The 25,642-nt window shown below is 36.1% G+C and overlaps 1 protein-coding gene across 1 annotated transcript; it reads left to right on the forward strand.

Moving 5' to 3' along the window:
- The first annotated feature begins 1,917 nt into the window (after positions 1–1,917).
- Positions 1,918–13,185, forward strand: LOC148523932 (T-box transcription factor T-like). Its single transcript, XM_088472540.1, has 8 exons — positions 1,918–2,254; positions 3,897–4,161; positions 4,260–4,394; positions 5,113–5,174; positions 7,761–7,819; positions 9,918–10,094; positions 10,344–10,476; positions 11,302–13,185. Exons 1-8 carry the CDS (start codon positions 2,049–2,051, stop codon positions 11,567–11,569), a joined length of 1,305 nt encoding a protein of 434 aa, XP_088328666.1. The 5' UTR covers positions 1,918–2,048; the 3' UTR covers positions 11,570–13,185.
- The last annotated feature ends 12,457 nt before the right edge of the window (positions 13,186–25,642 follow it).

The following is a 25,642-nucleotide window of genomic DNA, read 5'->3' on the forward strand; positions in this document are numbered from 1 at the left end:
ACAAGCTCTGACCTTACTCAGGAATTGCTAACCTCATTGCACGCAGTGAGTACACAAGCTGAGTATATGGCATCGCAATGGATAATTTCTGCACGCCCATGCAACGGCAATTCAAACGCACTGGCAAGCCTACGTTTCGCTAACCACTCCTTCGTCACCTCTCCCAAGCGATACTTCCTGCAAATCACACTGTGATGGGTTTGCGTAGTGACAGCGATCGCAGTCCTGATCGCAGTATGTTCATGCATTGTGATGCATACGCATGCGCAGAACACAATAATCGGCCAATTACATGCGTAATCGCAGTTGTGATCCTTGCTGAATCAGGCCCCCTATCTACAATAGGTGACAAACCAGAATTAGGGATGGTTGAACTTATTACAATCATTGTGCAGTATTCTTCATTTCATCAAATTGTTTGCCTGCATTTTTTGGGACATTTTAGTTGGGAATACTTCAATCCATTTTCTTTTCACAGATGTCCTGTATTAGCATACCTAACACACACTTACCCCATAATTGATAAAGCCAAGCTTCATGTAGTTGTGCAAGTAGTGTAAACCTTATGAAATATTTACTGATGATTATGTACTGTGTTTCACTAGAAATTATTAATTAAAAATTCCTGATTCGATAATTGATTAATGATTTTACTTACATGCAGGTTAAGGCATTGTTTATACTGTTATAATGACACACCTGTTTATTTATGTCATGTACATGAGACCAGAAAGTGAACCTCTCTATTGTTGGCTGCATAAAATCTACAGTGTCAGGCATATTAATCACAGTACTTTTTAACACAGCTCTAACATTATACAGTACTCAGAAGCAGAAACATTAGTATGGGGTCTGTTGAAGCAATAGCTACTGCTTTCAATGCCCTGAAAAAGTATTGCAATTTAACATGTAGATTGATCATAAAGAATAGGTAATCCTAGCTAATTTGCTAATGTAAAAATACTAATATACATCAGTATTTAGACCACAGTAAACAAATTATTGCAGCTTTTAACATAAAGTGTGGTGATAGTTTCACATGGAAAACAAAATCATAGGTTTTACACTACACTGCTTTTTATCTCCAGCTTGTGTGTAAAGAGGCTGGGAATGTTTAAAGAGATTCTATTGAACAGTTTCCTGTCCATTGTCACCTTTCTCCTGCTATCCATAGATTCTCACAGAAAGTAATAAACCACCCCCACAGCATACAACACAGGCACTGCCAGCAAACCTGTTTTCACACATTATCAGGGATAGGCTAGTTTATTACGATAATAGATTTAGTATACAAATATACAGACTTTCTCTTTCTTTAGTGAGCCAACACAGAAATTTGGAGCCTTATGTAATGACTATACAATATTAAATGCATTTTTATAGTACAAGTGTACTGTATGACTATATACAGTATATTTAAATATTTCCTTAGTGTATATTCACAAAGAAGCATTAAAGAAGGTATTATATGCACATAAAACTGTACAGTATTCCTAAAGTATTGCACGGTTTGTTTTTAGTATTTTTTAAATAGAAGATCTGCTTACACAGTCTTTAACATCCTTCACTTTCATGAAAGGGATTTAAAATTAAAATTTGACCAGGTGTTATCTTTGCTTAATTGAAGACATGTTATTGGGCCTGAAACACCATTTCCTCACTGAAGCAGTAGTCTTTGATAAAGGTGCAAACATTTGGAGATTTGCATAAAGTACCTCTGACTTGCAATTAACATCACAAGATTATCACAGTGTGTAGGCTACACCAATCAAAAGCCTTATTGACAAACATCAAAGGAACATTTAACCAATCACTGCACTCTTTATCCTGCTAGTGATGTCAGCACACTACGTCCATGCCTATTTAATGTAATGTTAAGCAATGTATCCTTGTTTAGTGAAACCTGTGCTGCTAAGGTCAAGTGGATTTACTATCTCCAAATACATTAACCGCTGATCACACACATTTGACAGTGCCTTGATAAGGTATCTCTCCATTGGATCTGCTGAGAGTTTTTTTACTTATAGTGGAGAAACAACTACTGAGGGATGAGTTTAAGTGCAACAGAGAGTTGTGGAAAGAATTTACAGTACCGAGTAGATCATCTTCTCAGTGCAGTGGAAAATGAGCTTCAAGCTGGCAGTGAGAAAGGGGACCCAACTGAAAGAGAACTCAAAGTTACTTTGGAGGAAAAAGAACTTTGGATGAGATTCAAGGAGCTCACCAATGAGATGATTGTCACCAAGAATGGCAGGTAATGTTAAACTGTGACCAAAAAAAAGCTTTAAATTACTTTCTCTTTGTAACATATGAAATTCAATTCTCCACTATTGGCTATTAACAATGTGCCTCCTGGAACTGTTGGACAAAAGTACTTTGCGACCATTAGCAGCACTAATTTTTCCTTGCACCCCATAGAGGTGAACAGAAAAAATTGTGATGTTTGTCTACTGTAATACAGAACATAGGGCAGAAAATCACTGAGAATATAATCTCTCATACAGTATGTTATATAATTGGTTCATAATCAGTAAGATTTTTGTGAGGCAATATCCAAGTTATTTTTTTAAATACTTGACACAAATGTATATGTTTTTTTTGCAATGTCTGAGTTATCTTGGTGGTTCATGCTATATATTAAAATATAGGACGCATAGGAGTTATTTAGATATGTGTATAAGTGAAATCTATAAAACAAACTGCTTTATTTGAAGTATTGATTAAAAATGTTATGTACTTTTCTGCTTAGTGGTTTGTTCAAACATTATTAGTATTTTATGAACTGTCTATACAATTGAGATACAAAATAGTTGTTTTAGGGCTTTCTTTGCGACCATTAAACATATTTTAATTACCTCTATGGTGTATATTTCATTCAAATAGTACATACTGTATAGTTATTTTTCATCTGTCTAATAGTAGTAATATATCACCAATCATGCAATGTAATTAAATTACAGCACCACATAAATAAGACGTTTTATAAAAATTTACAACAGGAACCTAATACATCATGTACATTGAAGGTGAAGTTTGGTGTATTAGTAAGAATGAAATAGCAAAATTAATGCATAAATCAATCAAATTAAATCACTGTAATTAATATTTTTTAGTCCAAAAGTATTTCTTTCTTATATCAATAAATTATCTGGCATTCCCTTCAAGAAATGTGTTATGTATTTTATTATCATGGACTTGTAGTAGTCTATGAAATCTGCTATATCAGATAGAATATTATTTGTGCCTTATAAGTACAAGACAGATATGACTGTATTACTTTACTAATAGATTGCAGATGTATTTTGTTAAAACTTTTCAGTTCATATTAAGATATTTTTCTCAACATTCAGTAAAATCAATTTGCGCTTAATTCTCACAGATGCCAAGGTGGGGGTGGGGGGGTTAAAACAGAACAACAACCAAATCCCCAAACACAGTTGATAGGTAACAGAACAATGCTGTACCTAATTGACTGAGAAAACATGTATATGTATAACTGAGGACTTGGTAAAGGTGTATAGAAGAATCATATTGCTTCAGTAGCAAAGTAATTAAAGTTACTTCACAGCAGATGAGTTGTTTGACCCCAAATTAAAGACAAAAGACTATGCTGAGCTCAAAGGAAATAAACGGGGGAGGATAGTTCATTTCCTTTCTAACGTCACCTTTTAAATGACTTTATTTGTCTTTGGATAAAAAGACATAGATAGATATCTCCCAGCCACCCATGGAGAAGGTACGCTTGCTGTATAAAATGGTGTGGGTGCAGGCTGTGTAGTTACTGTGGGTTACCTTTATATTATATATTATAGCACTATTAGTACAGTGTGTTTGTTGTGGCACAGTTCTATGTAAGCCAGCATCTCTGGATTAAATCATTTCCTTCCTTATTTTAGGCGAATGTTTCCTGTACTGAAAGTGAATGTATCTGGCCTGGATCCAAATGCCATGTACACTTTTCTGCTGGATTTTGTGGCAGCAGACAACCATCGTTGGAAATATGTGAATGGAGAGTGGGTACCAGGTGGCAAACCTGAACCTCAGGCTCCGAGTTGTGTTTATATTCACCCAGACTCTCCAAACTTTGGTGCCCATTGGATGAAAGATGCTGTTTCATTCAGCAAGGTCAAGCTCACCAATAAAATGAATGGTGGAGGCCAGGTAATAACAGCTAATAATATAGCATACTGTGCCTTTGCTACTTTATACTCTCTTGCAATGATGGATTTTTTTAAATAAAATGTATCTTTTTTTTCCAGATTATGTTAAACTCATTGCATAAATATGAGCCCAGAATTCATATAGTGAGAGTTGGGGGACCCCAAAGGATGATCACAAGTCATTCCTTTCCCGAGACGCAATTCATAGCTGTGACAGCCTATCAGAATGAAGAGGTACACAACCCATAAATAAGTGTTCCATACTATTATGCCTGCAGCCAGGACACAGTTAAATACTTGCTGGTAGGAAACAGTAAACTTAGCTAGAAAACCCATAGCTCTAGGGGGTTAGCTCAGCAACCCACACTACACAATATATTTATAGTAATCTCTTTAATGCATGGAAGGGCATTACATAAATATTGTAAACACCCAGATGCATTATTTTTTTAAATATTGTGTTTATGGTATGGGTCTCCTAAAATATTTCAGGTTACGTAAAATAATATCACTTGGGAGACTAGCTTACAGGAGAGGGTGTAAAATGACAGTAATTTGAATTAGGTTACATGCTATAATATGGCTTCTCTGTATTTGTCTGTTTTAGATTCATTGGTAATATTTCCTGCGTAACTCTGCAAGTCGCACAGAGTGTAAAAGTGAATTGTAGTGCCATAATCAATTTGATAATTATACAACGTGGGAGTTTTTCTCTTATTTATGTTTTATAAAATGTAATTTGTTTGTACTGTCGTTCTTGGTGCAAGTCCAAAGTGCTGGGGTTAAAACATTTTTAAAAAATGTTTATTTTATGAGAAATTCTCTGTGCACTCATTTGGGGTAGTACTTATTGTATTTTGTACCCGAAAGTGTCTTCAGAAGAACGTATATTCTTTCATAACTGATTCTTAAAATATATGATCTGTACTTACAATTTGTATTTTTGTTTTAGATTACAGCTCTTAAAATAAAGCACAATCCATTTGCAAAGGCATTTCTTGATGCTAAGGAAAGGTAAGGATGACATATTTTTAATATGTACAGTAAATTTGAGAAATAATGTTTGTATAATAAGGTATATTTTGCCACTTATTTCTATATATGTTACCAAAAGAGCAGTGCCACCTAGTGGCTATGCCTGTGTAGTCATCACCTACATTAAATACAGTATCGCTTAGACAAACCTTCTAATGTGGACAAGTAGAGCTATTGCCCAAAGCATCAAATCACATTCTAGCTAACATTTACCTAGTAGTCTATAAAATTATTGCTAGAATTGTATTAGTTGTTATGGTCATCACCTCAATTTATCATTATTTAGAAGGTTTGATACTGTACATTTCCCTAACTGAGTAGTGCCAGGTATGAGGGGAAGCGAATATTGTACCTCAGATGGCATATTGAGGTAGAACCCTTGTTTTATTTAGCAAACATAGCATTGCACCTACTGTCATAAGAAAAAGGGTTGTGGTATGACTAGTCGACAATTAGAAGGTCGATATTCAGAATGCTGACACCAGAATGTCGACATTCTCTAGATATTGATAGTCAGAATGTCAACAAGGTTATCAGAGTAAAAACTAATATGTTGACATACAATTATGTAAACATGGTTAAAATGTCAACACCAGAATACTAACATAAAGTTTCTTGCTTATTTTAGCCTAATGTTAAACCTAACCTTTAAACTATAACTAAACAACCCTAAACTTAACCGCTAACCCTAAATCTTAACCTAACCTTTAACCTAACCCTAAACCTAACCCTAACCCTTAATTTAAACTTAAACCTAACCTTAAAAATTACCAAATAAATATGTCGACATTCTGGTGTCAACCTGTTGAATATCGATATTCTGAATGCATCGACATTTTAACCATGTCGACTTATCATTTGTCAACCTAAAACTCATGTCGACATTCTGACTGTGGACACTCAAAAACTGTTGACATTCTGAATGTCGACTAGCAGATAATACAAAGAAAGTTTTTTGCTTCATGGTATATGTTAATACTATTAAAGATATGAATTTTACATTGCTTTCACTTTCCTGTTGAGGGCATCATGAAGCGTTTTCAGTCTAATGGCCATCATTGTTATCTTCCCCTTTGTAGCTAACATTCTTCCTCACTTGTCTCAGTGGCAGAGCAGCTCAGCATCTGTCTGGACATTCTCTTTGTTTAATTTCTGCTAAGTGGTCAGCAAAAGGCCACTCTGACAATACTAAGTGTGACTCAGGAACAGGGTGCTGAGGAATGTATTATTGGAAACAGCTGCTTTACATGGTTTACTGGAGGCTGACATTTCACTTATCCACATATACCTAAAGTAAACATTCCTTTCCTGGTTCAACTTTTGTCTGTAGAGAATACATGAATCTGTATTTAAGTTTAACTGCTGTGTTCATAATCAGGTTTATTTTTTGTGGTAAATCCCATCTGGCAGGAAGGGGCATGGGATTAGTAGGTAATGCAAACTATGGTCCATGGTAGGCTTTCAGGTATGTTATAATTAAGAGAAAAATATTACCCTTGCTATACCTGTCATGGTGCAGTTAAATGGGTGTTCCTTTCTCATCCCACCCAATGTTAAGAAAGAGTGGAAGGAGCAAGTCATGTGCCTGTCTACAGAAGTCCCATGATACCTGTAGGCTAGTTAGCACTTTGGGCCTGAATCAGAGCCGGACGCAATTAGCGCTCGCTCGTCCTGAAAATAGGGGTGGCTATTCAAATGAACCGTTCGCTGTTTGCGGTCTGTTCATGCCTCTAGGTCTGAACGAGCGAACAAAACTTGCGGTCGTTTTTTGGGAAACTACGCCCCCTGGCCGCTCGCATCCTACGTCATGTCTGCTATTTATTAGATTAATTGAGTACATCGACCAGGGTATGAGCTGCTCGCTATTCTTGTGGTTGGTTTTTGCTACCACAATTTTGCGAGCAGTTCTGGCTTAAAAAAAACCCAGTGATGTAGTCAATGACGTTGCTGTTTTAAATATGCACACCCATAAAACGCCCGTTTTGACCTTTAAGCACGCATGCGATCTGATCTCCACTCCCCGTTTTCAAGCACCTTCTCCTGTTACCACCTACATACGCCTCATCCTGTCACTCAAATTAGCAGGCATTCGCTATTTTGCGAGCACATGAATTTCGGCCGCACTGACAGGTTCGCGCATGCGTATAACGATCCGTACGCATGCGCAGTTGGGCAAACATCGCTCGGAGCGAACGAGCTGCTGCTTACGAGTGGCTCTGAATCAGGCCCTTTATCCCTTACATAATTGGGGGTAGATAGACAATGACATCCAAGCAAGGCAGGATAGGAGGTGATGCTAAGACCAGCAGTAGTGTGGATAGTGTGGATAGTGTAATCAAATGTTACAAATTTTATAATTTAGATGACATTTTTTAATTCTTCTTGGAAAATGCTTTAAATTGTGGTGCTGGATCTGTTCAATATCAATTTCCTTTGAAAGAATTGCATGTTGGTAAATCATATCTAAATACCATACAGTAAAATAAGTAGTAAGATAATATAAATTTTAGGTGCATAAAATGGTTTCAGTGACTGACAAAAACTGTATTGTTTTTCTATTCACAGAAGTGATCACAAAGAACTCCTGGAGGATGGGATGGATGGCCAGCAGGCGTATTCACAGTGTAAGCTGCATACATTTATTGCTGCATTATTTATTAACACTTATATAGCTCCTACAAACACTATTGCTGCAGTTGTGCCAAACAGCCCTTCTCTGTGTGCCAGGTCATGTGCGCCTCGGTTTGCACCCAATGTCTTTTTTGCACAAAAATGCATCTTAGACTCAATGTGATGTAACTAAACCACTTCATTAGACTGCACTGATTAATTTGATATGCAACACTTGTATATCTGTGTGCTAAGTATATCTGTGTGCTAATGAGGTGCTATGATGCAGCGGCCATGGCTTTATTCCTTGCCAAGTTCCATTGTCGCACACAGATATACAAGTGTCACATATCAATTTAATCATTGCAGTCTTGTGAAGCTGTTTGTCGCTGCGTGGAAAAAGATGCTACACTTCTCGGACGAGTCATCTTGCTCCATATGTGGCGTATTGAGACTAGGTGTATGAAGACACATCTGTACATATTCCACAGGACTTTACAGAGAACATTTCACTATCGATTGATAATTCACATCAGTCCTTTCCAAAGTGGAGTTTATATATCTCCTACCAGAAGATGCACACACACGCTATGGTTAATTTCATGAGAAGTCATATAATCTATCAGTGTGTCTTTGGAATGATGTGGCATAACAAATTCAAAACACATCAAAATATTCAATATCTTTATATAAAAACATAAAAATGTTCACAATAATTAAGCATATAAAAATTAATAGCAATCAATTGTGAACCCAACAACTGGGTCTGATATATCAGCTCAGCCATGCATTTCTACTGGATGTCTCTCCTTTAGATCCAGTTGTTACGTTCACAATTGATTGCTATTTATTTCTATGGGATTAATTATTGTGAAAAATTTTTTAGATATGTTTTGTATATAAAAATATTATCTATATCTAATTATTTTTAGGAGTCTTGAAATTATTCTTTACATCGTTATACTCTGCAACTACAATTATTTTAATATTCAATTCAGTTACACTTACTTTTATGAGAATTATTTATTTCTCCTATGTTATATATTTTCAGCACCTGGTCAGTATTTTTGTTCTTTGGGCCTAATTCAGACCCGCTCGCGAGCACATAGCGCTCACAAGCAGGTCGATGATGGGTCTGTGTGCACGTGCGGCGTGCGCATGCCCCGTAGCGAGTGAGAAATCACTCGCTCCGGGGCTCGCAACAAAACGGGGTGGCTGGGGTGGCTGACCAAACGGAGGCGTTCCCGAAGAAACGCCTGCCATTTGTGGGCGGCCCTACTGACATCACCTGAGACCCTACCACAGGGTTTCCAAGCAAGCCCGATGGTCGCGATAATCTCGACCATCTCCTGCCTGCTCGCACTAGCTGTGGGTGGGCACCCACAGCTTTGCGAGCGGACAGGAAAAAAAAAATTCCTCCCCGCCCTGATTCAGAGCGTGCGCTTGCAAATAGCGACCACCTCTGAATCAGGCTCTTTGTCTATGGAATGTGGAAGGAAACCATTGCGAAAACTCACACAAATGTGGAGAACATACAGCCTCCACACCGAGAAAGCCCATGACCCATGATCCCAGTGCTACGAAGCAGCAATGCTAACCATTTTGGCACCATATGCTACCATGTCCATATGTTAAAGAAGACATGTTGATGTTTGATTTAACTACTTATGTGCAGTATAACCTGTAATAATATCAAAAAGGATAACATATAAATACCATACATACTTTCTTAGAGGGAGATGTAGTCAGCCTTAGCTAGAGATAAAGTGGAGAAGTTGCTCAGAGCAGCCAATTAGCTTCTAGCTGTCATTTCAAAGACTGAGTTAGATAAATGACAGTTAGAAGCTGATTGGTTACTTTGACCAACTTCTCCACATTATTTCCTACCGCGGCATGATACATCACTCCCTTATGCTGATACATAATAATAATTAAATACAGGTATGTAAATAAAATTACATTGAGAAATCAGTCATTATTTCACAAAAAAAAGTGTAAACAAATACAGCTATGTTCATATATTTTAATACAAATGAAAAACTCTTTGTTACACAGTAAGTTTTGGATGTTTTTACATTGAAAATAATGATCATATTTCTGATCTCACTTCAGTAGGTGGCTGGCTAATTCCCGGGACAGGAGCACTGTGTTCACCTGCTAACCCTCACTCACAGTTTGGAAACCCCATAGCCCTTCCTTCTGCTCATGGCTGTGAAAGATACTCATCTCTACGAAATCACCGAGCAGCCCCATATCCCAGCTCATACTCTCACAGAAACAATTCTCCTAGTAAGTTCCAAAGCTATCCATCTCCGATATCTGTTGCAGTTGTCCCCCATAGATGGAGATACCTAATATTTCTGTGTACCCCCAAAAAAACACCCATTTTCATCCTGCAAGTGTGATTTGATCAATAGGCTTATTTATTATATTATTACCATTATAGTCATTTTCATTTAACACACTTATAGTACAATACGTTGTATAATTTTTTTTTTGTCCTATTGTTTTTTATTTACATTCTTTCTTTTTGTATAGCAACTATAGCAGATAATTCATCTGCCTGTCTGTCTATGCTCCAGTCCCATGACAACTGGTCTAGTCTTCAAATGCAAGCTCATACAGGAATTCTGCCAGTGAGTCACAGCACAGGAACCTCCAGTAATGCAAGGTAAAAGCATCTATCCTATCTATCTATCTATCTATCTATCTATCTCTCTATCTATCTATCTATCTATCTATCTATCCAACCTACCACTCATCTATATCATCTGTGTTTACTAAGTCAGGATTTAGACGCCTGGATTCCCATGCATCGGGATTCTAACTACATCCCATATCATCTACCTGCTACCTAAGGCATCTATTCATATAGAAAGTTCATACCACAAGTCAGACAGTCTCTATGGTGCCCTCTGTCCTCAGCAGATTAGACCATTTATGGCCTGTTTTTAAATAATCAAAGTGATCTTGTTATTTTATTTCTTATACCCATCATTACAGTTCTGTGATCCAATATTTTGCTCTTGATGCCATTTGATGTGTATTATATAGCAAATTGTCCTTTTAACTAACTGTAACTTTTATTGGGCTAGAATGAACACCCTAATTATGCCTTTAACATAAATGTCCTGCTGTTACAATGGCAGTCTGATAATGATTGCATAAACTCCACTGGCAAGTCTGTCATGTCCACATCTCACTTGACTGACACTGACAGTCTCCATTAAAATATGTAAATAAATAAATATACATAGATATACTTTATGTATAAAATAAAAATAATAATTCCGCACTATTAATTATCAAAAAAAGTAAAAGGTGATTTGCAGTTTAATGACCTGTGTATACATGTATGCAACTTTTGTTTTTAAAATTATTATGTGAATATGGAGCCTAAGGTGTCATTTAATATACATACTATTTAATAGATTCAAACAATAAGGTTGTATCATTTTATCATAAAATGCTAATTCTTACTAATTTTACATTGCAGTCAATACCCTAATTTGTGGTCTGTGAGCAACAGTAACATTACATCAGTGTCTCAGTCTGGAGGAATCTCTAATGGATTAGGACATCAGTACCTAAGAGGCTCTGCAACTCATTACACACCTCTTTCACATGGGATACCATCACCATCCTCAGGATCCCCATTATATGACCATGGAGCATCTGCAGAAATTGTAGAAAATCAATATGAAGTCACGACCCATTCCAGATTATCATCACAATGGACATCAATCACACCAACGTCAATGTAAACTGAAATCTAGTATGAAATTCAGAAACATTCAAGTACTCAGACATGGCCCCATCATGTCCAGTAAAAGATTTGGGGTATACAGGCACTGATGTTTGGAACAACCACTTTCTTTGTGGGTCAGACAATTATATAGGAGATGGTTCCACCATTAATTCCTAAAACTGCTAAAACAGCATCTACTGTATGACTTTATACAAAGATGTAAATACCATAAAAGTAGGGGGAGCAGCTGCTGCTGCAAGATCTGCAGCTTGGAGGGGTGGTGTATACGTCTTTTTCATATACTGGATGTCATGTTGTTTGTGGTAGATGGTAGCCCTTACCAAATGTTGCTATAAGGTACACAATTGTTTATTTACACCCCTGATTAAATAAAGTATGCTATATAAGCAGTGAAAGGGTGGGATCCAATCAGATTCTTCAAAAAGGACCTATAAACCTACTGTATAAAAGCCAAAAGCTACAAGTCTGTATTTCCAGTAATACACTGTTGATATAAATGCAGTAACAACTACTGCATCATTTTACAGGCATCCAAAGGGAAATAAAGTGCAGTCGAAATTATTTATTTTGCTAGCCTAATTTAGGAAAGTAACAGTGAATATGTTTATTTCTTATTGAAAACAAAATGTCACAACAGCCCTCCAAAAAGTTATTTATTTAAAACATATAAAGTTTTGCAAATTGTATGTCTTATTTGTAGAGGTTTTAGAAAAACTTTTGACTGTACTTCAGTTTTTACTCGTTACATGTTACTTCAGTTGTCTAAATAGATCTTTGAATCTTTTGTTAAAAAAAAGAAATATCAGGGTAATTATATGGCACTGATCTAGGATTTCCAAGAAATTAAGTTTTGCCCTGTCAATGTTTCTATTTAATAATGTATAAATTAATTATTTTTGTGGAAAAAAGAGGCCCGCTGGCTGATTAACAATGAAAATAAGTTGGTGAATGCTAAATTTACCAAACAAAATGTGTTTAATTTCCACTTTTTCAAATTGCAAAATGAAATCAGAAATATAAACTTCATTGAAATAATTTAAGCATATAATGTTTTATGTCTAGTGCAAGTAATGTAGCATCTTCAATTTCAACAGAATCACTCAGAAGTAAATCAGTCATAAAGCTTACAATAAACACTGCTAGTTAAGGAGCACAACAAATATAGGTTTACAAAATATTTTGGTTAAATCTTTATCAATTTATATGGATGCACAAAGATATCAAATCTATAATGTACAAATGGACAATAAAACAATTAATACAAAATAGGAATTTTTTTGACAATACAGTGAAAATACATATAGTGCATATATAGGGATTGTAATAATTGTGATAAAATTCCATTGCACACATTGTTTAAAATACATGATCAAATATAAATAATTAAGCTCATGTATTCATATGAAGTAAGATCTAACTGACACGTTTTCTGTAGTGGTTGTGCTCGTCATTTAGAATTTTTTTGCACATATATATGTCTGTTGTTTTGTAATTGTGACTTTTTTTCATATCTTTTTCCATTCTTGTTAAAGTAACAGTTCATTCTGTGGAGAAGAAAATATTTGTATATGTCAATGTCATGATTTTACTTATGTTTTGTAAATGCATCTGACTAACCTATTGTGTGTGCATATATATATATATATATATATATACATCCTTGGTGGGATGTCAATAGTTTTGTGTGTATTTACTGTATATATATTATTATAGTATGCTAAATGACAATCAGATAAAAAGAAACATGGTATCAACATCATGTAATATACATTATTATTTTGTGTATTGTCATCTATGAGGCTTGTCATTATAGTTGCTACAGTTGTCATTCAGTTTTTGCTGAGGAAACAATATCATCCAAAAAGGGAAATATAATTTCACTGCAGATAACAATGATTTTTGAGGGGTAGTCTTCAAATACGCATTTCTGGTAATGTTTCTGTTCTTTTATTGTCATGACTGAGAGCAAAATATGCAGCTTTGCAAAATACATCACCTATAATAGCTGGCACCAGCACTATTCATTTTATTTGGATCTAGGTTTATGATTGTTTGTGATATAATTGCATTCTGGATGCATATTTGGCCAACAGAAACATATATGAAACAATTTGCATGTATTTACCCACAAATCTAATAGAGGAGAATTAAAACGTCATATTTCTTAGAGGCAATCATTTTTTATAGAACTTCTGTTTATCGAAGGGTATAGTAGGGTAGAGGTAGGGACTTCTTCAGTTCCTCTTAGGCCACCTCACCTTAACCCTAATGGTTATTCTATATATTATTCACTATTTAGTTACTAAGCAGAGTACAGCTCAGTTTAGCTCTCCTTAGCACTGCATGCTCCTGTATGTGCAATGGTTTGTGTTTTGGATGTTTTGTGGTTTAAAATAGGGCAGTATGTCAGCCCTCATAGATCGTTTCACCAAAGTACAGTAGGTGGTAACCCTTTGGCTACTACCTACTGTACCTGACAATTCTGAAACCTACACACAAACACACACATCCATAAATATATAGACAATATAGTATGACTGGCACTCCCCAGCTTTGATATACAGCATGATCCAGTGCTGCAACATAGACAAAAGTAATACACGAACGCCAGCACTCAAGTGCATAAATGCAAAGCAAAAAGAGTGTTCTAATGTTTAAGAACCTTTACTGGATAAAGAATTAGTAAATGTTCAGAAACACACCTTTTTTTTGCATTTGTGTTATTAAGTGCCGCCAGTCATGTATTACTTATATGTGTATATTATACGTGTGTGTGTAAAAATACCTTTATCCTGCACCAAAATTAGTGGTATGAACAAAGTAGCTGCCCCTAAAAGGCGCCCTGTTAGTGAGACCAAAATGTATATGGTTTAAAAGGGGCGCTACATTCCTGATATTCTAAGTTATATTGAATTGAAAGATAGTAATAGATTTTACCCAGTTGCTTGGTATATTTGTTCTTTCAATTTATCTGTATCAAAGCCCATGACACCCTTGAACAATTAAAAACGTTTTTTTTTACCACAATTTTTTAAAATAGTACTTTTATAAAGCATAAAATCATATACAACACTTCACTTATGAGTAAATGTAATTCACCCCTTTAGAGACATGGTATCTCCAGTTGCTTGTTTTCAAATTGAATCTTAAGTTTTTAAGATATATATATTAAAATAAATAAGGAAGTGCACTCACCATACTTGAAAAAAAATCAGCAGGGTTTATTCACATAGAAACCATAGCATCATACATCAGCATTGCTGTATGATGCCATGCCTTCTGTGTGAATACACCCTGTTGTTTTGTTCAAGTGAGAGCACTCCCTTATTTGTTTCTTTATGCATTTGGGGTCCTTGGACTCATTTGAGTAGCTACCCCAGCAATATTACATCTCTGCAAGAGTGTGGACCAATTTCAACTATATATATATATATATATATATATATATATATATATATATATATGTGTGTGTGTGTGTGTTTTTCTCTCTCTGGAATGGATTACAATACAATATACCATAAAGTTTTGGGTCAATTCACAGCAGGTACATATACACTCAGATCTACCTTTCCTCCCCTGACATCTCTCCCTCTCTCCTCACTCGGATCTCCAACTGTCTTTCTGCTATATCTTCCTGGATGTCCCAGCGATTTCTTAAACTTAATATGTCTAAGACTGAGATGATCATCTTCCCACCCTCCCACATAACCTCACCTCCCACTATTTCTTTATCAATTGATGGAACAACTATCTCCTCTAGCTCTAAAGTGCACTGTCTTGGAGTTATCCTGGACTCCGCCCTTTCCTTTAAACCACATATCCAGAACCTCTCACAGTCCTGTCATTTCCATCTTAAAAATATTTCCAGGATCAGACCCTTTCTCACCCAGGAAGCAACTAAGACGTTAATACACTCACTGGTCATCTCAAGATTGGATTACTGTAACTTTCTCCTATCTGGCCTCCCCAAATCCCATCTCGCTCCTCTCCAGTCTATCCTTAATGCTGCTGCACGGCTTATCTTCCTCTCCAAACGCTCTACATCTGCCTCCCCTCTCCTACAAGCCCTCCACTGGCTCCCCTTCCCCTTCAGAGCCCAATTCAAGGTTCTCACACTCACTTACAAAGCCCTCACACACTCCTCTCCCATTTACATCTCTGACCTCATCTCCCTTCACTTTCCTGTCCGCCCTCTTCGTTCAACAAATGCACACCTCCTCTCATGCCAGCTAATTACTTCCTCCCACTCCCACCTCCAAGACTTTGCCCATGCCGCTCCCCACCTCTGGAACTCTCTCCCTCTCCCCATCAGACTCTCCACCTCTCTACAATCCTTCAAACAGGCTCTCAAGACCCACTGCTTCATCAACGCTTTCCAGCTCTCATCCTAACTTGCTACTACATGCTCCCTCCTCCCTGTTTATCCCATCTGTGTCACCCCTGTTTGTCTGCCCCTCCCCTTGAGAATGTAAGCTCTTGCAAGCAGGGCCCTCTTCCCTCTTGTGCTTCTCCTTACTATATGTTCATCTACTTCTTACTCACCACTAGGACACCTAACACTTGGTGCCTATGCTTTGCTGCTTATGTGGGTGTTATGGCCACCTATGTATCAATGTATATTATCCATGTCCTTGTCCTTCATTGTATTGTATTTTACTGTAAGTCACTTTTTGGATATGTACCTTGTAAGGCGCTGCGGAACACTTGTGGCGCCATATAAATAAACGATAATAATAATAATAATATATATATACTGTATATATATATATATATATATACTGTATGTATATATCTTTACCACCGGTCCACCACTCCCAATAATGAATCCAAGCTGTGGTCAGTACCCTCACAAGTTTCAAGCACAGGTAGTCGAAGGTGCTGCACTCAAGATACAATCAAATCACTCAAAAGTGGGAGACTTTGTATAACAACGTTTCAGTAACCAGACTGAATTCATGATACCAATTTTAAGATACCATAAACATACATACAGTGTTATTCATCCCACATTTACTAAGCCGGCTCGCCAGGATGGAACTGCCCACCTGCCTGTAGTCGCCTCATGATGATGTCATAGTGTCTGGGTGAACAGCGCGATGACTTCATCATGAGGTGACAACGGGACGGTGGGTGCCAGAGATGCAGCTTGGTACACGTGGCCAGGGATCCAGCTTGGTACACGTGGGATAAGTAACACTGTATATAAGTATGTTATATAGTATCTTAAAATTTGTAACCTGAAGTCAGTTTGATTACTGAAACGTTGTTATACAAAGTCTCCAGCTTTTGAGTGATTTGTTGTGTCTTGAGTGCCACACCTTTGGCTACATATATATATATATATATATATATATATATATATATATGTGTGTGTGTATAAATATATATATATATATATATATATATATATATATCTTTCATCTGCTTTGTCTCCAGCCCCTCCCCTTTTTCCTCATCTTACTCTATCTCTCTCTTCTCCCTCATCTGTCTTTTTCTCTTTCTCTTATCAGCACTTGGCTTTATTATACACATATTATCCTTACCATTACATTTTTATTTTGATTTCTTTCCTCTATAAAGTTATACATTTTTGGTTGTGACTAATGTTGCCAAATTGTTATTGGTTAGTTTACAGGTGTGTCTTTGTTTTTATCACGAGGTGGTGTTTGATGAGTAAATATGGGAAATCACAGAATTAATTGGAGACTATAGATGTGTATTATTCCGAAACTGTCTAGAAGTAGCATTACTGACATTGGTGGGTGGGATCAGCATTCATACCAACTATTATTACATGCCTATGTGATAACATAATATTATCTATCTATCTATCTATCTATCTACCTATCTATCTATTTATCTATCTATCTATCTAGGCATGTGTGTTTCACTTGGGAGCTCTATATAGTGATTGATACAAAAAATGTGATGATAATATGTTTACAAAATGTTCTCATGAGAGACAATATGGACGTTTATTGATCATTGTGGCCATCTGTATTCATTACAGTATAATGTTCATCTGTTAGTTTTACTTTAAACCGTAATGATTTTCATTGTAGTAATCAGGTTTACAGGCAAATCTCCAACACTTTTGTTCCATCATACATACAGTATATTTATATTTAGGAGAAATCGTAGCATGTATATACATATTTGGAATCCCAATTGATAGAAGAATAATTCTTATGAAACTTCATGCATTATATTCTATTTATGAGAATGCACAAATTCTGATATTGGAGGATTTATTTAAAAATATCTTAATATGAATTACATGAATTTTACTTTTATTTCCAACTATGTTAGGACAACATATAATTTGTATTTTTTATTTTTTAATACCTACAGTATCTCAGAGCAAAAAACAGTTTCCACCCCAATTGGATACATAATATACTGTTCGGACAGCTTTGATATCTAAGGAAGAATTTTGTGAGAGCGGCTCTGAAACTTGCTACCTCGTCTGATACTTTAGTGGGAAGGATGAATAATCCTTAGAATGGATGACTCTGTGGGTATCTTATTGTTCCTATATTGTATTTCTCACCTTGTTTATCCCACCCATTGTAACCTATGTAGTCCCTATGATAGCTGCCTCGTCTGGTGCTTTTGTTTGTGGGGTGAACAATCTGGGAAGCAATGATTCTGTGGGCATCTTATATCTTACATTTGAATTTCATATTTTATATTCAGCAACTTAAACCATTGTTGTGGGCCAAATACGGTTCTCTCTTTTATTTTATTTGATTTACTGTAAATCTAAATTTTATTTTAGTACTTTTTGAGAAAAGTGCTATATAAATAAACATTAGGAGGGAGAATATTTACAAAATAATTTTTCTAGACATTTCAGCCAAACCCATGATAAAAAATATGGCAGGTACAATATTACAGGAAATAGTGATTAAAATATTACAGGAAATAGTGATTAAAACTCAGCAGTTGGAGAGTGGACACTTTGAAGATGTTATGGCAATGAGACATACAGATTGGGTACTTTAGCGGAGGTGTATTATCTGGAGGCTAATGGCCATTATTTGTGTGGACCCGCTTCATCTACAATTGTGTTGAAGTAGGTCCTGATAATGGCCATACTGTATGTATTAACAAAACTTTTGCAGAAGAGGGAGAGTGTTAACTGACCTCTTTGGATAAACGCACTCTCACTCTTTCTGCTTCTGACCGGTGCTCTGCGCATGTGCTGGTCAGAAACCCCCCAGCGTCATCCGTGGCCCATTGAATAAAAAAAAAATTTTTTTTTAATGCACAATCCCAGGCAACTGTAGCTGTAGCTGTAAAAATTGGTAGCTGCAGCTTTTGGAACGGTCAGTGCCACTGACTGTTCATACATCTGACTGCACATCGGTGCTCCTATCCAGAAGATAGGAGCACTGATAATGACAGGGACGCAATTACTGTTTTCCCTGCTATCGCCCCTACATACATCTACCCCTTTGTCATCAGAAGGACTCAATATATACCTTATAGATGCATTAACATAAGTATGAATCAGTCTGTCTACTATTATTATACAGTATATTATTATTTTGGCCATTACTGGAGATGGTGGAATGGCTATGGTCAGTTCCTAGAAAATTGTAAGGAATTCTTAAATTTTTGATTAATCTAAAAAACTGAATTCAGTCTTGTTTTGACCATTGTCTCATTTAAGTTTAAAGCAATACATTTTAATGCTTTTTTTAAAATATAAATGGTGAAAGTAGAGCATGAACATCAAATAGTAACTTATACACAGTGGTGTCCACAGATCAAATGAAAAAAAAAATGTTAACAAGCTTTTTTATTATTTCAAAATATTTGAATTGTGTTTGAAACTTAGATATTTATAAACAATACTTGACCTGTGAAAACTCGAACATGATTGGTAAATGCAAATCGCAAATAACAATTATGAATTGGTAATGGAGAATACAAACCAAAACTGTTGGACCACAAATTCAGATCAATGAGACATTGCTGTGAGAAAATGTTTGATTTTATTGAATCAGTAAAATTTGATCACATTTCAAACCAGTTTGAAATAAAAAAGAATCTGTATTCACTACAGGATTTTGTTCACCATAACAATCTTGTTATTTATAGGCACTTTATTAGCATTGCATATTCCAATATGCACTATAGTTATAGCACATATATATATATATATATATATATATATATACATTTTTTAGCTATATTATTTTTTACAAGTTTGCATAATGGTGCTAATTTGTAGGAATACCATATTTATATCATAATTCTGAATTTTCATTGATTTCATATTGACTGTTTTATTAGTATTTTAAGTGTAGGCAGTATCTTGGATTGATTAAAGACCATCAAGAATAATTATCTAAAAGCCTATATTAGATGAAAATTAATTATCTTAATTACTCAGCTCCCATATCCTGATCTTGTCACAAACAGTGACAAATCAATTTGAACGCACTGAGAGGACCGAACATGTGAGCTGGTGATGTCACTACTGATAGTTTTGGTATCCAAAGAGAATTGTTCAGTGAGGTACTTTGATGTTTCCACAATGTATAGTCTGATATCTAGTTTTGCTCTAGTCATTGACATTTATCCCAGCTGTATTAGCTGTGCGTCTCATAGGTAGTTTATTGGACCACACAAGGTGATTTATTTATCAATCAGTGGTTCATTGCGCCTTTAAAAATATTGCACTTTAAATCCAGCTGCAAGATCGCATAAAAATTCAAATATTTTTGCTTTGTGAAAACTTTCCTTCATGAAAAGCAAATAAATTAATGATTTACTGTATTCTAATATTAGTTTTGTACAAATAATTATTATTCAGAACATTTTGTAAGAACCTCTTGTATGTTATTTGTCAGAATGAAATCAAAATATTCAAAATAATATAAAATATTAAAATGATGATTGATTAGTTATGTAGTAATATGTTCAAGTACTCACTATATAAATAACATTGTAAATTGCGTAAATTAATGTGTCCAATTGTTTTGGTTAATTTCTGTTATCAGCCAGTGTAATGAGAGTAAAGCTTATATTTATTGAGTTCAAGTTTGATTTTATAATTTGAGTGATGTCGTAAATATGAAAGTAGAACTTAGTTAAAAAATACATTTCTATATATGTGTAGTGCAGTTCATTAAAAACAGTGTTGCAGAGGAATAATCTATATTCAAAATGTCTGTGTTTTACTGTAGCAGTTATGTGGTTTTGTGCAGAGGTACAAACTTTTATGGTGAGTCAGACATGCAGAACATTTTATTCCAAAATGTGAATAATAACATATTTTCTATACAGTGCTGAATATGATCAGTGCTATATAAATAAACAAAAAACATTTTTATGTAAATTATATAAATCTTGGAATTACCTTAGAGATCCATGATTTGAAAAAATGGCTTGGTCTACAATCAATGTTGTTCTGTAGCCAATAAACTTATAAGTCAATTCAGGTTTACAAATATTTTAGATAGATTACAAATAATTATTAACTTTGCTCAATATTAAGGGGGAAAGGTATCAAACATTAAAGAGTGAAAAAGTGGAGAGAAATAAAGTACCAACCAATCGGCTTCTAACTGCCATTTAACAGACTGTGTTGAAAAATGACAGTTAGATGCTGATTGGTTGGTACTTTATTGCTCTCCACTTTATCTTTCTCCATGTTTGATACATCTCCCCCAAATGTGTCATCATGTAAAACTGAGTAGTGCTCCTTTAACATAAATCATTATAATTACCTGTAATAAGTGATGTCAGTTTGCTAATTATTCCTTTCAGTAGTGCTTTTAATCCATACAAATGATTTGCGCAATGTCATGAAATTACTTTGGCAGCCACAGTCAGATGCCGTATAATGCAGAGAGTATGGAGACTTTAGAATGCCCCTCTTCTCAGTAGACCCCCCACCCTCCCTTTATTCTATGAAGAATCAGAAACCAATGTTCCTTGTGTTAAACAGTATATTTGCAGTGGAAGAAATCAAAATTGGCCAAACAGATCTGTTTTACATATAGACAAAACTAGCTGTTACAAAACACAAAAAGTTTATTTGGGATTTTGCTGTTGACACTGTGGATGATAAATAAATGAATGAAACAGTAAAAACACAATTTTATCATTAATAACATATGTTTAGGCAATGTAACATCAATTTCCACTATAAAAAACAAAACATACAAAAATTTATTTTTCTGATTGAGGATTTAAATACAGTGCAGTAAAGATTTATTTTGTAAATTATCCCCAAACTTTTATAATGTATTTGTGTCTTTAATTTCCTCATACACAAGTTCTACTAACATAAAGACCAGCTGCTTAAGTTTTCACTTGTGATGTTGTAAGGAAAATAGGGACAATATTTTGCTGTTCTCCACAGTGAAGTATTTTTATTTCATTGAATGCAAATTATGTGTTTATTAGATTTGTTTATTTAAAAAAATAAAAAATTATATTGACAAATATAACTCATACATGTCCATATTCTGCACTCAAAGGGAACATTGAAAATAATACTGGTGGTAACTAAACTGGAATTTAGGTTCAAACATGTCATTCACAGACTCCCTATTGACTCATATAACAAGTCTATGTTAAATGCTTGCGTTACTTCTGCCTATTCGTCATGTGGGTCTTCTAAATATTTGCCAAGACAAGTACCCATTCTGTTTACTCTTTAAAGACGAATAAACCTGAATGATGTCATAATTTATTTTACCAACATCTGTAGGTATATTGGCAGATACAAAATATACATACAGTATACACCATTTTTTTTTAGATATGTACAGTTCTGGGGACAGTGATATATCACAAAATGCCATGTGTGAAAGGCTAAGATAAACCCATAAACATAACTACAGTATACCAACTGTAATAGACTTGTCTTGTTTTTAAAATAATGCAGTTTTTGTTCTCTGTATCCTGTTACTTAGGTATACTGTACATGCAAAAAATCTGCCTAGATGCAAATCTGACAAAGACTATGTTACTATGTTGACATTTTATTCATTTTAATAATAATATTATTTTACTGTTGTATTTTGTAGGAATACTGTCCAGATGAGTAAAACAAACTGTATGTGTTTTACGTGTTTACTGAGCTAGTTTGTAAGGTCAAACAAGGATGAGCACTCACCAGCTTTGTAAACAAGATAGAGCTAGTTTAAAGGACCTTAGGGTCTGATTCAGAGCCACTCGTAAGCGGCAGCTCATTCGCTCCGAGCGATGTTTGCTCAACTGCGCATGCGTACGGATCGTTATACGCATGCGCGAACCAGTCAGTGCGGCCGAAATTCATGTGCTCGCAAAATAGCGAATGCCTGATAAATTGAGTGACAGGATGAGGTGTATGTGGGTGGTAACAGGGGAAGGTGCTTGAAAACGGGGAGTGGAGATCCGATCGCAGGCGTGCTTAAAGGTCAAAACGGGCGTTTTATGGGTGTGCATAATTAAAACAGCAGCGTCATTGACCACGTCACTGGGTTTTTTTTAAGCCAGAACTGCTCGCAAAATTGTGGTAGCAAAAACCAACCACAAGAATAGCGAGCAGCTCATACCCTGGTCGATGTACTCGATTAATCTAATAAATAGCGGACATGACGTAGGATGCGAGCGGCCAGGGGGCGTAGTTTCCCTAAAAATGACGGCAAGTTTTGTTCGCTCGCTCAGACCTAGAGGCGGGAACAGACAACAAACTGCGAATGGTTCATTTGAATAGCCATCCCTATTTTCTGGACGAGCGAGCGCAAATAGCGACGGGCTCTGAATCAGGCCCTTAGTTTTAGTTTTAATCTGAATATCTGCCTTCATGCTGACAAAAGAGGTAACATTAACATTATAGGGGCAAAATTGTTCTTATAAATGTAGGAGGGACAGTTATTTTGTAATGTAATACACACCAACGCTTTTTTTAATCCATATTTTAACTCTATATATTTTTACACATTATTTAGCTAAATAGATAACATTTACATAAAAATGCTTAACATGTTCAAAGTTAAATCATGAGACCATACCAGACCATGATACTTAATATCAGTCATCTTTAGCTAAAACTTAACAAGGTAGCAGCTAAGCTACAAGTGCCTTGCAAAAGTATTCACCCCCTTTGCATTTTTCATGTTTTGTTGCCTCACAACCTGGAATTAAAATGGATTGTTTGAAGGTGTGCATCATTTCATTCACAGAATATGCATACAACTGTGAAGTTGTGTTTTTTTAATATTGTGAATCAAACAACATTTAGGACAACATAACAGAAAACTTCGGCATGCATAACTATTCACCCCCCTAAAGTCAGTACTTTGTCGAGCCACCTTTTGTGGCAATTACAGCTGCAAGTCTCTTTGGATAAGTCTCTATGAGCTTGCCACATCTTGCCCCTGGGATTTTTGCCCATTCCTCAAGGCAAAACTTCTCCAGCTCCTTCATGTTGGATGGTTTCCACTTGTGAACAGCAATCTTCAAGTCTGACCACAGATTATCAATTGGATTGAGATCTGGGCTTTGACTAGGCCATTCCAACACATTTAAATGTTTCCCCTTAAGCCACTCGAGTGTTGCTTTAGCAATATGCTTCGGGTCATTGTCCTGCTGGAAGGTGAACCTCCGTCCCAGTCTCAAATCACAGGCAGACTGAAACAGGTTTTGCTCAAGAATATCCTTGTATTTAGCACCATCCATCTTTCCCTGGACTCGAATCAGTTTCCCAGTCCCTGCTCCTGAAAAACATCCCCACAGCATGATGCTGCAACCACCATGTTTCACAGTGGGGATAGTGTTCTTGGGGTGATGGGATGTGTTGGGTTTGCGCCAGACAAAGCATTTTCCTTGGTGGACGAAAAGTTTAATTTTTGTCTCATCTGACCAGAGCACCTTCCTCCATACATTTGGGGAGTCACCTACATGCCTTTTGGCAAACTCAAATCGTGTCTTTTTATTTTTATCACTGAGTAATGGCTTTCTTCTGGCCACTCTTCCATAAAGCCCAGCTCTATGGAGGTTATGGCTTATTGTGGTCACATGCACAGATACACCATTCTCTACTGTGGAACTCTGCAGCTCCTTCAGGGTTACCTTTGGTCTCTATGCTGCCTCTCTGATTAATGCCCTCCTTACCCGGTCTGTGAGTTTTGGTGGGCGGCCCTCTCTTGGCAGGTTTGTTGTGGTACCATGTTCTTTCCATTTGATGATGATGAATTTGATGGTGCTGCCGGGGATCATCAAAGATTTGGATATTTTTTTATAACCCAACCTAGAATTGTACTTCTCAACATCTTTGTCCCTGACTTGTTTGGAGAGCTCATTGGTCTTCATGGTGTGATGCCTCTTGCTTAGTGTTGTTGCAGCCTCTGGGGCCTTTCAGAAAAGGTGTGTTTATACTGACAGATCATGTGACACTTAGATTTTACACAGGTGGACTTCATTTCACTAATTATGGGACTTCTGAAGGTAATTGGTTGCACCAGAACTTTTGAGGGGCTTCATAACAAAGGGGGTGATTACATATGCACATGCCAATTTTACGAATTTTATTTATATAGATTCTTTTTTATATATTTTTTACTCATTTCACTTCACCAAATTAGACTATTTTGTGCAGATCCATCACATAAAATTCAGATAAAAAAAAATAAATTACAGGTTGTAATGTAACAAAAAAGGCAAAAAGCCAAGGGGGGTGAATACATTTGCAAGGCACTGCTATGTAACTGAGTACTCAATGAAGTGTGAAGCTATATAAGCACCCATGTTTTCTATGTAATGGCTTTTTTTAGTTGAGGATTAGATTAGTGAGGCTGGTAGTTTAAGGTTAGTATTATGGACAGGGCAGCTAGTCTATCAGAGGTCATGGGCAGGGTTACAGGGTAGTCTAGTCCTAGTCAGATGGTTGAGGTGGCACATCCTCTTTCTTCTTCCCTGAGGCAACACTCCCTCTGCACCTCATCAGCTTCCCCATTGGGCTTAGTTACTTGGCTCACCAGGGGTGCCAAGATTTTCCATGAGCATCACCCAGTCCATCCCTGGTGGCGGCGGTTAGGCCACATTAGTACAGTTTTAGGTACAG

Source organism: Taudactylus pleione, unplaced genomic scaffold (assembly GCF_031769625.1).
Source record: "Taudactylus pleione unplaced genomic scaffold, aTauple2 ptg000125l, whole genome shotgun sequence".
Lineage (NCBI taxonomy): Eukaryota > Metazoa > Chordata > Amphibia > Anura > Myobatrachidae > Taudactylus > Taudactylus pleione.